We start from the raw sequence: 16,619 nt of genomic DNA on the forward strand, positions 1-16,619 counted from the left end.
TGCTTGGCAGGCTCACAAGGAGAGAAGCTTGGACCTCGAGTGTCAAAGTAGACTCGGCCGTAGCCGAAGCCAAATCCGCCGCCCATGTGGCCACACGGAACCGCGGAGAAAGGGGAGAAAATCAGGGCGTCGTTTGCACGCCGGAGAAGAGGCGAGTGCGGGACGGGGGCGAAGAAGTAGCGGAAGGGGAGGGGAGGAGGAACGAAATCGCGGGTGCCCGAGACGGCAGACAAAAAAAATTGCAGCTAGGGGCAGCGCCGAAATGGCGCCAAGAGCGAAGGCGCAATGAAGGAAGGACGGACGCGGGAAAGGAATCGATCCCCTGCCTTCCTCCCCCACGCGTTCCTTTTTCCTTTCGATCTTATTAACATTCGGAGCCCCCATTGGCCGGCTGTGAGCGGCCCTGATTGGTGTGGGCGGGGCGTGGAGCGCGGGGCGTGCGTGTGCTCCCCTTCCGGCGGGCCCCCCCGCCACCGCCAGCGACGAGGCGCCGGTGCGGGGAAAGAGGAAGGCGCGTGTTCCGTCGCGCGTTCGAGGCGGCCCACTCGAACGCGTGCGCGCCCTGCTGCGGCCCAGGCGCGTTGTTCCGTCGTCCATGGCAAAGTCACCCGAGAGGATGACGGCAGCCGCCAAGGAGGACGGTGGCTCCTGCCAGGCGACTGCTGCGCTCGAGGCCGTGGCTGCCGCCTCCTCGGCTGCGGGCTTCGGCGGCCACCGAGTGCCCCGCGAGCTGGGAGGATCGGCATTCCGCGTGGTCACCCCCAAGCACACAAGCTTCACCGGTGAGCGCAGCCGGCACCCCTTCCACACCTGCGCACTTCTTGGCACTTCTTTTTCGCCGCTAAACGTGCCAGCTGCAAGAGTTAACTAGTCTTTGAAGAAATAGAGCGCATGCATGCCCAATGACTCGGCGGTGAGAGTTGCCCGGTTGCTTCAGGGCTCAGTCGGTGGGCCCTCAAATGAAGACGCGGTGCACTGTCGTCGCCTCTGAAGCTAAGTGATCGGCCGATCATTTAGCGTCGAGGCTGCCAGTGCCGAAACGGGACCGTGAAAAGCAAACTGAACTCGCGTCATGACATCAAAAAAAAAAAAAAACAGTTTATTCTCTCCCAAGCAACGCAATAATTTATTGCAAGTGGCCTCGAGCGATTAGGGCACGCATTTCCCAGCCGGCGAACTTTTATCTGCTACCCTGTGCTTCTGATCGTTTATGTTTTGATGCCTGACAATCGCCTGTTGCTATATTCTTGTGTTCTGCGACATTGATGCGAACAGTTTTTTTTTAATTTCCTTCTGTTTACGCGCATATGCAAGAACATTTTTATGAAAAAAAAAGCCAGTGGAAAGGTTTCCGTGAACATATGTGCAAGTTGGCTCTTGAGGGGACCTATCACGAATAATCTCCGATCTGTCTGTGGCATGTCGTGTAAATGTAGTCCCCATCTTCCCAGGTCGATGGAGTACGTGATGGGTAACAGACCAGTGGGGTCTGCCATGCATCGCCTACTTTGTCGAACTTAAATTTAGGAAGGTTAGATGCCCGTAAAACGGTCTGAGAATGAAGCGTGCCGCGTAATCACGTCACGTTGGATGTCAGCGCCGCGCAAGCCTCAGACTGATGTGAGGGTGGAAGCTAAAGTTCAGTTAGGAAGCGTATGCGAAACAAAACATTTTAGGAGCCTGTATTGGGGCATATCAGCTTTTTGTTAGTTACTCTGAACTTCATGCAGTATTTTCTCCCGCTCTCTCATTTGACTCTCGCTGTCTTTGGTGTTTGAGAAAAATGAAGTAACCTGATAGAAGTGTACATACGGCTCATCTTTTCACCAGGCGTAAACACACCAGCATTCCTTGAAAGTTCTTGAGCTGGCCAGGAAAAAGAAATACGCTTTATTTTTTTTAAGAGTTCACCTTTCTGGTGCGTAGCCAAAAGAAAACCTGTGGCATTTCGGTCACATTTGACGGGGGCTATAAAAACTTGTTCACCTTTTTGTTTACTATCAAGAGAGGGTGTGCGCATTCTGAAGAGTGTCCTTCCTCTACGTAAATTCGATCTTATTCGACACCAGTGTCCAGTCACGAGCAGTGTGCTTTTGGAAGTTTTCTTACTCGCCAGCTTTACTTTCAAAGTCGTATAAACTTGTCTCCTGACAGTAATTTTACAAACACTGCACGGTGGTCTAGCGGTGGCCTACTGGTTTGAGGATCCCCATCGTATGCGGAAGGTGCATGGTTCGATCCCCAGTGCCGCCTGGTACCCACTGCTGATACAATGGGTGTAAGCTTTCCTCCGGCCTGGTGCTCGGTTCCTCTGGGATGACGCAGTTGAAAACTGGGTCCTTTACCCCACCTTGTGTGTAAAGGAAAATAACTTGTGCCGTGGTACTCTTTGGCCAAAGCTGCCCTCGCGCCATTAAAATCACAGTCGTCATCATCATCATATTATGCAAAAAAGTAAGATATTCTTTTTTTTTTCTGAGGGCCGAAACCGAAATAAGCACTGCCCTTTCATATGACGCCTCAAGCACTGAACATTCACAGGGGTGTGTGGGCAATCGAAGCACCCCAGCACCCCTCCTTCCCCATTGTTCTCACCTCTGGCATGGCTTTTGCATCCGGTCACCTCGAGAAAATACATGGACAGTTTTCGTAGTAGTACAGCCGCGAACTCCGTACTTATTGATAATCAAAAGGCGAATACGATGAAAATGAGCCTCTAAATATGAGACATACTTGATCTGCCTCTCTACAGCCTCAAGTATAACTGGTCCCAGTATGGCATGCAGTTACCTTTCAGGAAGTTGTTTCTTTTTTGTTTGTTTTAGAACTTTTTCTTTAAATCCGTTGCTTCGCAGCAAGCTCTTGTAACACCATTATATCCTGTACCACCGATGTAAAGACGCCACGCGCGGACGACCGAAACTTTTGCATGACTGCCGTTCGGAGGAGGCAGAGCGCGCGTTGTGTGGCCTATACTCGCTTCCGTCAGCGGCACCTGACCGCAGTGTGCTGGACGCGTGGTGTTTCCAAGCACTATGCGCAAACGCCGGTTCGTGTATGCAGCGCACTTCGTTGTCAGAACTGTGCTGCATGCATGTACCTCTCACCTTCTTTTTCTGTCTTTCTTGTGCAGTCGCGCTATGTTTATTTTTCACATAAAAGAGGAATTAACTGAGATATCAACTAACATTCGAGCTCCCCATTTAGAATTTTAGGTACTAATACGTGCTTAATTCTTTAGTCATTTAGCAGCAGGTAGGAGTGCGCTATAAAATATTCTTTTCGTGTGATATATACCACCAAACTGTAAAATGATGAGCTGCACGCTTATGCTTGCCATTTTGAGGGAAAAAAGCGCTTGTTTCTCGAAGAAGTATGTCCACAGAGCGGGAAAACCAGCCCATATATGCCCGTCCCATGTTAAGTCTTAAGTGTGTGCAGGCATGTTGTATCAACTGCAGTCTGCAGTGGCTCATTTCGTTCGAAAAAGAACCGCATATGAATCGCAATCATTAGCCGCAGTCAGCATGCTGACTATATAATAAAAGCAAAGGTAAAGTGTAGTTTCTCTCATAGGAGCTCGGAGCACTTAGTCTGTGACGCATTAAATGTCCGTCGCAGGTTAAGGATTTGCAGTATGTGCCCACACAGCGATTTTTTTGTTTCATTACCCTTATTTTCAGATAAGACCCCACAGCAGGCATAGTGATATAGTGATCTTTGATACTACAGGCTGTAGAGATCCCTTTATTAATGAATTGGGCAATCATTTAATCAGCGCCTTCAACCACATAAAAAATAAACAGATAAAGAATGGGTGTCTTCGGGGGCGTTGCATTGAGAATCCTTACGTAAAACGGAGGTATGCATCATTGAGAAATTTTATTAAACCGCTTATCGCGCATGATTTGTCATCGTCTGTCTTCAAAATCTCTGCTTTTACTCCTCAGTAAAACACAGTTGCTGAAAAGTGTCCCAATCAAGCGCCATTTCAATGAAAGTGTTTCCAGCTGCTTAGAACACCTAAAAAAATCCCACGCGTTTCGGGCAAATGATTTTTCGCTTCAATGGCATCTACTTTCCAAGTACTCGTGACCTTTCAAAACTGTGCGCCAGAACTGCATCCTCTAAAATCTTGGAATGGGAAGATTTCTCTCTCTCTCTCTAAACACTGCTTTTCGGTATATACTTCCAGCCTGCTGCGTCGCTTAGCCCCGCTCCTTGCTTACGTCCGTGCAGGAGCCAGTCGCACAGTCGGGACATTCTCTCCGCGCCCCAAAATCCCTTCATTTTTATTTTCTCGCTTTTGACACTCCACATATTTACCTCCTACATGCATGAACGGACTCCTTCAACGCATTCATAGCTAGAGGTCAGGGGGTAATAAAATAGCGGGCACACTCGTGCTGACAAGCTCTGGCGTGTATATCAGATAAGGAGGCGGCGAATACGGAAACCATGCAGGCGGATCTACGCCGCACCTCGTTCTGGCTTCAGGTTCGAGCCGATAAGGGTTCCTTTCTTTTGACTCCGCGGCGGCTTGTCAGAACTACATATCCCGCACGGCACGCGCTTTTTCGGTGCGCTTAGGTATATGTTGCAAGAGCCGCCCGCGGAAACCATGTACAGAGGGCGAAACGCTTGTCTATAACACATTCTGGGCGTGTTTCGGGCTGAACACGCGATATCTATAGATAACATTAGGTTAAAAATGGTCTGGATGTAAGCATGCGCAGTTTAACTTATAGGATTTCGTTGTCATTTTTTGACTTCCTGGTCGCAGCGGCTTTGGGAGCTGCGGAACAGGCAGTTCGCTCGTTCTAGGCAAGAGTTTTGCCCTCTGTGCAGAGTGCATGTGCACACGTTAAGACCACTGTCCATGCGAAGCTGTGGTTCCGGACAGCTTCGTCGGCACCGTGCCTATAGGTGTACGTCCAACGTGCGCACATCCCAATGTGGAAGCGTTGGCCGTGGGACTGTTTTCATGCCTCTGCGTCCACTATAGTCGCTGCAGCCGACGTGCTCCCACATTGTTGCAGCATGTAATGCCAGTGGCATGCCCGCGATCGTGAAAACACTTTCTGCCCTTCCTGTCTGACTTTCCCTGAGCACAGTTCTCAGGTTCGACCGCTGGCCCCGGCGGTCAGGTCTCCATAGACGCGAAATGCGTGGGTTCCCGCGTTTACACACATTTCCTCGTTCATTAGACAAACTCAGGTGGTTGAATTTAATTATTAAATGGTTTTGTTATATACTAAAAATAAAAATAAAAAGAGCAGTTGAGGGTGGCACATGATCTTCGGGCTACTGATAGGCGACGGGCGGAAATAAAAGAGATTGGAAATGACAAGAGGGGAAAAAAGGGGACCGAAATGACAGGAGAAAAGACATAGGAGGCAAAGGCCGAAACTGCATTTGCAAGTTGCAAATTATGTACAGAGGGCAAAACACATGCCTAGAACAACCAAACTGTATGTTCCGCAGCTCCCAAAGCCGCTGCGAGCAAGTAGGCAAAAAATGACAATGAAATTAGATGAGTTTAACTGCACATGTTTACATCCAGACCATTTTTAACCAAATCTTATTATTAGTCATCGCGTGTTCAGCCTGAAACACGCTAAGAACGTGTTCTAGACATGCGTTTTGCCCTCTGTTCAAGTAAATACATCAGCACAAACAAGCACACACACAAGCGCGCGCGCGCACGCACAACACACTAAGACGTAAAAAGCAAACGAACGCGTATAAGGGTCCTATTACATTCGTTTATACTTAAGCGATTAAAAAAAATTACGAAGACATACAGACAAGCGCAAGCCACGCACTTGTAGAGTCGCTGTTCACGCTCAGGAGCTCACTTTGGGGAACAGCCGCGGCGGGATCGACGGCTGATCTGGTGTTCAGAAGGAAATTATTCCGGGAACCTCCGCTGCCTGAAGGTTCGGCACCAGAAAATTCACTGAAGCGCTAAATTTTTCCACAAGTAGAAACGTTCATTTCCGACAAGAAGTATAAATGCCAGGTATACGAATGCCTTGTTGTTATCGGTACATGCCACTTCTTGTGGGCTGCAACAAAAAGAAATCGTATGTTACAAGTTTGCCTGTTATCGACGCCTTCTCACTTTTGTCGAAGCTGCATACTGGTTAATTCATAACAGAACTGAGGCATCGGCGGATTCAAAGCTGGAAGAGGTGGTGGCGACTTCAGCCTCTATCCCCCCCCCCCCCCCCCTTTTCTTTTTCACTCCTGAGCAAGAAATTGTCAACGCAAAAATCACTTTGGTCCTTGTTCTTTAGACCGGAATAGTTCAAGAAATGTGTTGCACAATAAGGGCACTCCCCTGCGGCCCCACCACTCTCCCCTTTCTTCAGTCACCCAGTTCTATAGCTTCCCATAAATCCGACCCTGAAGTGAGGATCCTGAAGGTGGAATGTGATTACAACCGCATAATCTGACAGGATAATTATCCTATTCGTACTTGCATTCTCCAGGTTATATTTTCATTCGTTCTGTATCGACTAGTGCTCGCAAATTAGGGCTTGCTAGGCTGCACAGTATTGTTTCGCCTTGATTCGTGTGCATGCCGGCTGAAATGGCAGTATACACACAGACACGAGTGCGGTTTGCGAGCAAATGAACAGCGATTACTTGAGCTTGATTATCGGGAGCTAAAAATACGATGCCCCAAGTTCGCGTAGCAAGAACACTGGGTGCTATCGCTTTGAACAAGGAGCAACAGGAATTTGCACCACGACAACTTGAGGCAGAGTGTCTAGGCTGTGGAGGGAAAAAAAAAACATTTGAATATGATGGGAAAGGCAACTTGCTTTACTTTTTTGAGGGGATATCATGTGAATGAAAATTTTCGAACCTTTGCAGCCAGCGAGCTTCTCTAATTTTGCCTATGAAACAAAATACTCGTGACTGACTTCATATACAACGATTTTTCAATGCAGCTTAGACTTTGACGAAGTGGTTCTGCTGTACCCGGCAGCAGTTGCCGCATTGCTATGGAGGCGAAATAAAAAACAATTTCCTTAAAATCACTTTTCGGTGTGCGTTAAAGAAACTCGGGCAGCTGAAATCCATTAGCTTCCCTCCAAGCCCGAATATAGCCCTGGAACATAAAAGGTCACTTATTTCAGTCTGCAACTTGTCACGGGCCCATATAAATTCTGTTCCTTCTCGTCTTAATGGATGGAAGATCTATGCTGCTTTCATTTATACAGCTTGCTGAGTGGCGTGTCGTCTGCCTGTATAGGTGAACGCCGTGTTTTTTTGTTTTTTTTTTTTTGCAGCTATATATATATCGCAGTTGTACAAGCAATTAAAAAGACCGATGCCAGCGACATGCATTCTTATCCAACTTCAATATGCGCAGCTATAGGTACCACAACAGTAAAGCTAAACTTTTCAGGTTTGCTCAAGCTAAACACAAGCACATTTCTCTTCGAGCAATGGAATCACAGTATAACTGTGGGAACCACGGCCTGAAAGTCATAAGCGCCGTAAACCTATTGTTTCTTTTTTTTATTTAAAGCCTGCGCCTGTATACGTCAGATATCTGGCCCATTGTTTTGTCGTGGTACATTATTACTGCATTTCTTTAGTTAATTATGTAAAACATCCGTACGGCAGTTTACTTGACCGGCTTTAGCTGCACATTTGGGTTCGCGATTTTCTGTTGCGAACTGAACACGCTTTCATCCGTTTTTTTTTTTTTTACTCGTTGCCCACATCGCAAATCAACTGCCCAAAGAGTTGGCGGCATGCAAGCGACGAAATATTTGCGAAGCAAGGAAAGACGCAACCGGCATCTCCACATCTCTAACTGTAAGAGCAAGCAAGTAAGCACGAGAACCCCCAGTACATTTCTGGTCGCAGCCTCTCTACTTTTTTCCAAACGAAACGGACAGAAGAAGGCTGTCGCTGGCTGTGACGCTTTTTTTTTCTGCCATGGATCTCTAATGTAACACTTTGACTGTTATACTGTGGGTGCTAGGTTTTCTGTTATACGAAGCAGCCACACACGAGGGAATGCGTGCCACACCAACATTTGAGCAGACTTGACGCTCAAGGGCTTTGCGCAGACTGTGCTTGAGACAAACAACGGAGAATGTCGTGCTCAGGACACAGCAACAAATGCACTTTCGCTGGTGCACACCTCCCGCGTAATAGTACAGCGTGCAGTTCCCGCAAACTGCGTGCGTGCTCCGTTTACAAGCTGCTCCGGCGCAACAAATTCCGTGACTGTCAGGAACCATCAGCGCTCCGCGAAAGGCCGACTCCTTGATGAAAATTCTTCCCAGAAGTTGACGTTTAGTCAATACCACCACAAAACTGAGTCGTTCTCAATCATAGCGAGCGTGGCGAGTGCGGGACTCAGCGGCAGCTTCCGACCGCCCAGAAACGTCTCGCCACAAAACGCTATACCCCGAAAGCACACTATTATGTGAAAACTGGCGATGCAGGGAGTAATAAGTAAACAGATAAATAGGAATGAAGGACTGGTCTGCTCCATACAAGCAAAAGGAGTCAGTCTTCGTTTTCCCCACTGAAACCGCTCCTACACGCAAGCGTAGCGCGCCGAAGACAACCGCTCCACTTCCGTGCCTGCGTGTATAACTGCCAGGTTGGGGATCTTCGATCCGCCCTCGCTCTCCCGCCGGGGTGTTTACGGTCCGCCAAAAAAAGGGAAGGTCGGCCACCCTCAACGCTTTTCTCAGCTCTCATTTTTTTCTCTCCGTCTGTCTCTCACTTTCTCTCCACCTTTCTTTTTTTACCTATACCCGCGTCCTTTCAAAGCCTGAATTGAGTGATTACAAATCGACGCGCGGACAACGACACAGGCGGAGAGATGAGTGCGCCGATCTGCGGCGCGCCAGGGCGCGCTGCCTTCGGCCCCGAACGCTCTCCTTCGACGCCCGCGCACGTCTCCGTGGCGAGATTGGTTCGTCCATTCGATCTGAATGCTGGCGTGCGCAGCTCCGGCGACCCGGCGCCCCATTCGACGGTCGAGGAAAGGTTCGCCGGGGCCGTTCCCAATCCAGGCTATGCCTGTCCCCGCTCCCCCGCCTGCGGCGTTCGATGTAATTGCCGGGTAATGGCGCCCCCCTCTCCCACCGCCCCCGCGTTGAGTGCTTCGCCAGCCTCGCACGTATTCTATAATAAAGTGATCTCGAAGCGACCGGCGATTTTTGAGACGTGTCGCTGAGAACTCGAGTCGTATCGACGCTGCCCGCCCACAGCGCCGCCATGCGCGAGAGCGTGAAGCGAGATGAACTTGTCCCTCGCTTCATCCCATGGCCATTACAGCGCGGTGGTACTGAAAGAGCGCCCGTGTAGGGGCTTTTTTATTTTTGTTATATTCGTAGTTCTCAAAATGGGGCCCCGCGCAGTTTGCATGCTTATTTAATGACCATACGCACAAGAAAAAAACCTTCCAAATTTAATGCGCGCCCGTTTCAATTTGCTGCTTTCGCTCTGCATGACGATCGCAATTTAAGTAAGGAACCAAGTTTTTCCTCGACGGAGTGCTAGGTGAGTAAATCGGGCAGATTTGTTGCCACCACGAAGACGGGGGTTCAGGGACAGAATTAAGCGGGCCCCCCCCCCCCCCCCCCCCCCCCCCCCCCGTGTTGAGCGCGAAATTTGCTCTGAGAAACTAGGAAAAACCCCAATTTTTCGACGAAGAAAACACCAGAAAGACAGTGCGAAAATAAGCTCCCACTCTCCTCCTTCCTATAAACGCCCCCTCCAAACGTCACCCATAAATGTGCCGCTGATAATTAGTAAGTTCTAAATAGTGTTACCCTATCAGTTAGGGGGATATGGGAATAACGGGGTGCCAGTGCGCAGGCGCAGATCGCTAACTGAAGGGGCGTAAGCGTTCTGAGCAGGCTAGTCACTTAGGCTAGTCCCTTAAGCTGTAGGTTTACCATACTTTAAAAGTCCCTATGCACTTGAGAGTCTTTGCCTGCCGTAAAGCATGTTCTGTTCCTCGTTTATGATCTTTAAAACTGATCGGCAGAAATTTTGCCTCCAGAACTCAAGCCACGCTGCTGACTATTCCTTGTGGGTGGTAGTGAAAAGCTTTTATTGCACAATAAAGAGAGGTGTAGGCCGCCTAGTGGGGAGCCACACACTAGGTGGTGTCCCTACTCCGGGACCTCATTTGTCGAAGCCGCCGTCCTGGCTCTCTCTGCGCCGTCGTGATGGTGCCTTAATTTCATATGAATGAGGCCTTCCTGTGGTGCGCATAACTATACCGGACGCGGTGGTTAAGCACATATTGCATTCGGCTGCCGAGCTCGAGTTTATGGGCTCAATCCAGACCGCGGCAGTCGTGTTCATGTGGGTGCAATGCAAAAACTCTCTGTTTTGGTATAGATGTGGCGCACGACAGATGCGAGAGACAGAACTGGACAAGGTTTGGTTTGGTTTGGTTTATGGGGTTTAACGTCCCAAAGCGACTAAGGCTATGAGAGACGCCGTAGTGGAGGGCTCCGGAAATTTCGACCACCTGGGGTTCTTTAACGTGCACTGACATCGCACAGTACACGGGCCTCGAATTTCGCCTCCAAAGAAATTCAGCCGCCGCGGCCGGGGTCGAACCCGCGTCTTTCGGGACAGCAGCCGAGTACCATAGCCACTGAGCCACCGCGGCGGCCACTGGAACTGGACAAGGGATTCTTTAAAGGCACACTGAGGAGAAATTGAAGTTGGCGTGTATCGATAGAATACCAGCTCCTAAACACAAAGACACCACTCTTTCTGAAAACAAATCTCTTGTAGGGTAGAAAAGAGCAAGAACTAAAATACAGGTATGGCCGCCAGAGGCCAATCTCGCAAGTATACAAACGTGACGATGAAATAGAAGAAAAGACGGCACAGATATCTGAGGCTGACAAACGCGCATGAAGGTTACGTGTTTATTCGATATTGAAGGTTATAAGTTTCATTTTGAAACCACCAGGGCACTTTTATCACACAACGAAGACGGAAAAACGACAACTGAATGTTGGAAGTGAAAGAAAACCTGCAATTGTCGGTGCACAGGCGGCCAGCTGAGTTTCGTAATGCGCCTCGATTTACAAGGGCGGAGCAGCAGAGGACCTCCATGTGCCTCTCTGTAAGTGCTCCTGGGGCGAAGTTCATGCAACGGCACGCAACTGCGACAAGGAAATATAGCTGTGTGTCGCCAATGTACAGGGGCGATGGGAAGAAATGCGAACAGAGCAGAGCCTAGGCGCTTTGCGGTTCGCATTTCTTTTAATCACGCTATTACTTCGGTGGCAGCAAAAAGACGCTAGACTCGTCCGTGATGCATTCTAGAACGATTCTAACGTACTTTCTTCACAACCCACGGAAAAGCGCATTGCAAATAAATTCTAACAGCGCAGCGCGTGCTCGCCGCGTTGTTCGCGTTTCTTTCCATCGCGATAGAACAATGCGGTTTCATGGTAACAAACGTACTGCTCGTCCTACGAGGACTATTATTACAGAATTTAAATATGCCCGCACGCACCAGTCGCTGCGCATCAGTCGTGACGGTGGCTCGGCGGTGACAGCGACGCTGCCGACTCCTCGGCGCTTGGACTTCCTTGCCAGACCCGCCGCTTCAGCCCTCAGAAGCATCGCACACTGTGTGGGGGTGAGGTCGATGAATGCAGGGCGCAGTTCTTTGCGAGAACTTCGTTATCTGAGTCGGGAGGGGGACCCATCGTAACGTTGGTGCAAACGTAAACGGAGCGATGACGACTAATAGATGCCTTCAAAGTCTGGCCGGCAGTAGTTTTCATCTCGGCTGCTGCTAGGCGGGAGCGCAGCGCTCGCTGCCAGCAATCACAGTCTTCGTTTCCGTTTCTGCCGCTTTACGTCACTCTCCTCCTATTTCGTAATCAGAGAGTCTCGAGTCTGAATCTTAACGCCGGAAAAAGTTTTTCAACTTCGAATGCAAATCTCTTAGCGATAAATGTATTTTCGCTGCCGGACAAGCGGCAACAGAGCTGCGAAATGGCGAACTATCGGATTTTGCTAACAAAAATTGGATAGCGTAGTCCTTAGTGTCCCTTTAAGAAAGCGAATGTAGTCCAACCCGGATATGCCGAACTCGAATAGGATGCTGAAGCAGTTCGATATATCGATAATTCGATATATAAAATGGCAATAGATGCGCGTATCTGTAACCTTAAAGCAAGAATGCATCCCACCCGCGCTGGTGATGCGCTTCTTGCAGCGACGTGTCACCCGTCGGCGTGCTAGCAGCGCACCGCTCGTTACGCGTTGCTAGGCTTGATCAGCTTCGCGTCAGAGCCGTAGCGGATGGCTTTTAGAACTACCCACTGCCTATTACAAGATGGCTAATGCTGTTGACAATATACTATGAATAGAATAAGCGCTCAATAAAATTAAGGTACAATTTGTTCCTGTAACATCTTCGGGACCGAAGCAAGTCAAGCACGCCTGCCGTGGACTGCCGCTGTGCTTTAGTTAGTTAGGTTGGCTTCACCGCATGACAGTGATGTAGCGTGTAAAACGAGTGCAAGAGATCGAAGGCCGCCCTAAAGCACACCCTGCGTTCGCCTCGTCACATGGTTTCACTGCACTATAGCGCTGCCAACAGGTGCCTCAGTCTGTGCAGACGCCCCATACCCGCGCGAAAAGAGATCGAAGAGAGCTGCTAGCTTGACGTGTAGTTCGATATAACGAACGACCGGAGAAATTTGAGTTCGATATATCCGGGTTTGGCTTTATGAACAAACTTGGCCCAGCAGCAAGTGTTATTGAGCAAAAACGCCCATGTACTGATGTATCAGCACACCTGCACCTTAAAGAATTCCACGTGGTAGAAATTAACCCGGAACCATCCATTGCGGCGGGCCTCGTACATAGTGCAGAGTTTTTTTGTTGGCAGGTAAAAATTTATTATTAACCATGCTCCTAACTACACAGAATATTTCAGTCGAGTGAGAAAATGTTGCCAGAAATCATGTTACGCGATCTCTTTCGACTGTTTCTTTCCCCTCCCCAACCCACTGTACTAAAAGTACGGCGTCTGTATCAGATCAAGCTGAGCAGAACAGACTAATAAACACTGAGCTTTAATCTCACTCATCAAGGCGCGCTAGCCACCCGCCCCATTTCCGCAAAGGAGCGCCGCCTTGCGATCATCATTATTCCTGTCATTCTGATGGTGAATGACTAAACTTTCACGTGCAGTCTTATCTTTACAGGTCAACACCACTTTGACTTGAGGCTGCCGAGGCTCTAACTAAGAAGTCAGACAGTGCGCAGAAGGGTATGTGCGGTTTTGAAACCCTTCAAAGAAAGCTCGTGCTCGCGCATGACGTCACTGATACATCAGCTGGGCTACAGATTGTACAATTGTTTAAGTTCCCTCAAATCTCTCGCAAGTAGGCACTAAAAAAGAGGAGGCGTTGAAACTTAGCAGCTTGGTGGAAAAAAAAATTACTAATCTGATGCGTTCTGACAGCATAGGCAACAAGAAACGTACCGCTCACTTTCTATAAGGCGATGAATTAACAGATAGGAACGTATTTCTAGAAATCGCCTTTGTACCGGCATGGTGTAGACATGAGCCCATGTAACCTTAAGAAGTAATATCATTGTCCCAGGGCACACATATATGTTTAATCGTGTACGAACGCGTATTGAATAATGCGGCTGTGAAAGAGCAGCGTGTTAGAGTTTTTCTTGTACCAATTTTTATAGGTGATTGGCCTTATGATGAAATATTTTCCTCAAATACTACGAATGGCCTCAAGATTTATATGCATATAGGAAATCACTGCGAATCCCATTTATTCTCATATAGACACCAACACACACACACACATGCGCGCACACAAGCACGCAGACGCACGCACACACAGCATGAAAATGAAATGTAACTCTCATAGGTGTTCCCTGTATACGTGCATGCAGGATAAAAGTTGCAGAGCATGGGAGAGACCACCACTGTTGCATTGATGCCGACCTGCCCTACGTTAAAGCTGCTACATGATTGCAGAGACAGAGCCTGCTTCATTGATGCGCAGTAACGGCCTAATACTAAGTACATCGGTATGCTATTCTTCCAGTGACCGACGACAAAAATTGGCCCTCATAACGCCATTTCTTCAGTGGCATGCATGCCTATAGCGTGCGGACAGGGAATATGACTGATCGGTGCATTGTATGGGCCCGCGTACGCCGCTGCCTGCGCGCGCTTTAGCAACCTGCACTATAGCAGTCGAGAGGGTACCGCCGCCTTTCTGAACGATCTTACCCTTTCCCTTTATGAGCATTGTATTTTAAATTAAAAGGTTCAATAAAGCACCGTTGTTCAATGTTTTCCTCTCCCCTTTGCGCATCACATCAGCCAGCCGAGGATCATGGGTATTGGGGTATAAGCGGGACCACGACTGGGCTTCTGCTTAGGAAGAATGGTATATGGTATATGAAGATCAAAGCCTCAAAGATGCACGCGGGCTACGGAGGACGCCTTAGTGCAGGGCTCCGCATTAATTTCGACCACCTGTGGTTATTCTATTAACGTGCTCTGACATCGCACAGCACGCCGCCGTTCGAATTCCATCTCGCATATGTGACCTCAGCAGCCGAACGCCAAGGCCACAGAGTTAGAGGTAGTACTGAGGAGGGGATGCATGCTTCAGGCTCCCAGCACCAGCGGACTGCGCATTCTGCAGGTTGAGCAGACAGAGAAAACATCCGTTCCCGGAACCTGAGCCAACCAGGAAGAACATGAAGTAGCGGAAGTCTATTTCAGCAAAAGCTCAAAGTTTTCCTGCAAACGGCGCCATAGGACAAACCAAGTTCTGAGCAGCGAAATGTGCCCTCCTTCTCAGCGTCTAAGGCGAACATTCAATAGAAGTTTACGTCCTTCCTTTTTCTGAGATGTGCAGCACACTACGAGACAGTATATTCGCCAAGTTGCGGAAGCACTGCATGCGTTGAGCACGAAAACGAAGCCCGTTAAAACTAAGATGAAACGAAACCATTCGATCAGTTTCTGCCGTGGAAACGGCTGGTTCATTCACTAATTTCATACTTGCCAAAACAATACTGTGTTCGGTGAGACAGAGCGTGAAAGAGAGCTGGAGGTCAATTTCAACAATGAAATGTTTAACGATCACCGAAGTCTTCATACACGTGTGTTTTGAAATTTCGCCTCTGTCCAAGATGCGACCACCCCCTGTCGGGATCAAACCAGGGTGCCCGCGTGCTCAGAAGCTGAATGCCAAAGTCATGCATGAGCCACCGCAGCGGGCCAGCGAGAACATCAGGCATTTTTTAACGGACGACGTGGTGCGCGACCAAAATGGCTTTGAGGCCAATTCATCGGAACTGGGGCAGGGAATGCTCAGAGAAAATAAGCTGCCTCTCGAAATGGCTCCTACTTTATGGAACACGTACAGGCTGAAACGTATCGTAAAAAAATGAAAGTCGATTTGCGTATCACGTCAAATCCGAACTAGGTGCGCTAGCTCTGTGCGGGCCATTGTTTTGCATTGTTTATCGTGGTTGTGCTTTTTTATAATAGACGGACTCCGAGGCCATCATGCCAACAAGTCAGACATCACCAAGAATTGCTTCAGGGCGGTCCTACGTTCCTGCATGCTACTCTGCTGATCAAAGCTTCACCAATAAGGACAGCGACTGGAAGAATGTGGATTTCTGTCATCATCGATGACGGCCTGGTTTCAGAGATTAAGTTCGACAGAAATAAAAAATTAAAATCAGACACAGACCGGGAAAAGCTATGCCAAATAAGAAAGCATCGCGTCGCAATTTCATGTGCGTGTGTAGAATTTCTCAGAGGCTAAAGAAGACGAGTGTTGGGGCAAGCGTCACAGTTCCCGTGCTTGCCCATAATAAACCGCAGAGGGTCGAACACTCCAAGCAGAAGCGGTCTAAAAAATGGTGAGGGGTTACTGCCTACCATTGGTCATTTAAGAGGCTAAATAGTGATCGGCTCTGAACATTTCCAGTAAATCATCCCATAAGGGTGGACCTTTTTGTCCGTGAAAGTAACGGGAGAAAAGAAGGCGACCGTGCTTGCTAATGGGCCGGGAGTCGGACGTGCTATCCACAGTGTCACCGGCTCAGAACATTTGTGTTAGCGCCCGTGTCTGTGTCTTCTTCCTTCGTGTTTTCGTCCCGTTCCTTGCGCTGTTATTTCATCATGGATTACCAACTAGCCCGGCATCTTGCACTTCTGATCTTGCACTTCTGCACTTTTGTGTTAGACGTTGGAATTTTCGGGTTCAACCAAAGAACGCGATAAAACCACGCTGAAATGATTTTTATTGCGAAAGCAATACTACGCCAGGTCTAACCTCTCGTCGCGTGGTCCGTGGATCCCCCTGCTCCTCGAGGAGCCGCCGCAGCGCCTGAGAGATGGTGTGACGTCAGCCTCTCCGTTGCTATGGCGACGCGTGACGTCAGCTTGCTCTCCGCCGCCGCGCGCTCTCCATCGCCTCGCCGACAGTCTCCCTCTCTGATGCGCAGTATCGATTGCGCATCGCCATCTGCGTGGTTTGTGGTGTATACAAAATTGGCAGTGGCTTAGCTCTGCTATGTCAGGATATACG

At 48.9% G+C, this 16,619-nt stretch overlaps 1 protein-coding gene across 1 annotated transcript in view; it reads left to right on the top strand.

Annotated features, from left to right (window-relative positions):
* The first annotated feature begins 516 nt into the window (after positions 1-516).
* LOC149354201 (uncharacterized) overlaps positions 517-16,619 on the top strand; it is a 102,633-nt gene continuing 86,530 nt past the window's right edge. The window contains exon 1 of the mRNA XM_089577471.1: positions 517-782. Within this exon, the coding sequence (XP_089433597.1) occupies positions 596-782 (187 nt within the window). The 5' untranslated portion in view covers positions 517-595. The remainder of the gene's footprint in view (positions 783-16,619) is intronic.

Source organism: Amblyomma mixtum, chromosome 3 (genome assembly GCF_055824585.1).
Source record: "Amblyomma mixtum isolate Tamu chromosome 3, ASM5582458v1, whole genome shotgun sequence".
Taxonomy (NCBI): Eukaryota; Metazoa; Arthropoda; class Arachnida; order Ixodida; family Ixodidae; genus Amblyomma; species Amblyomma mixtum.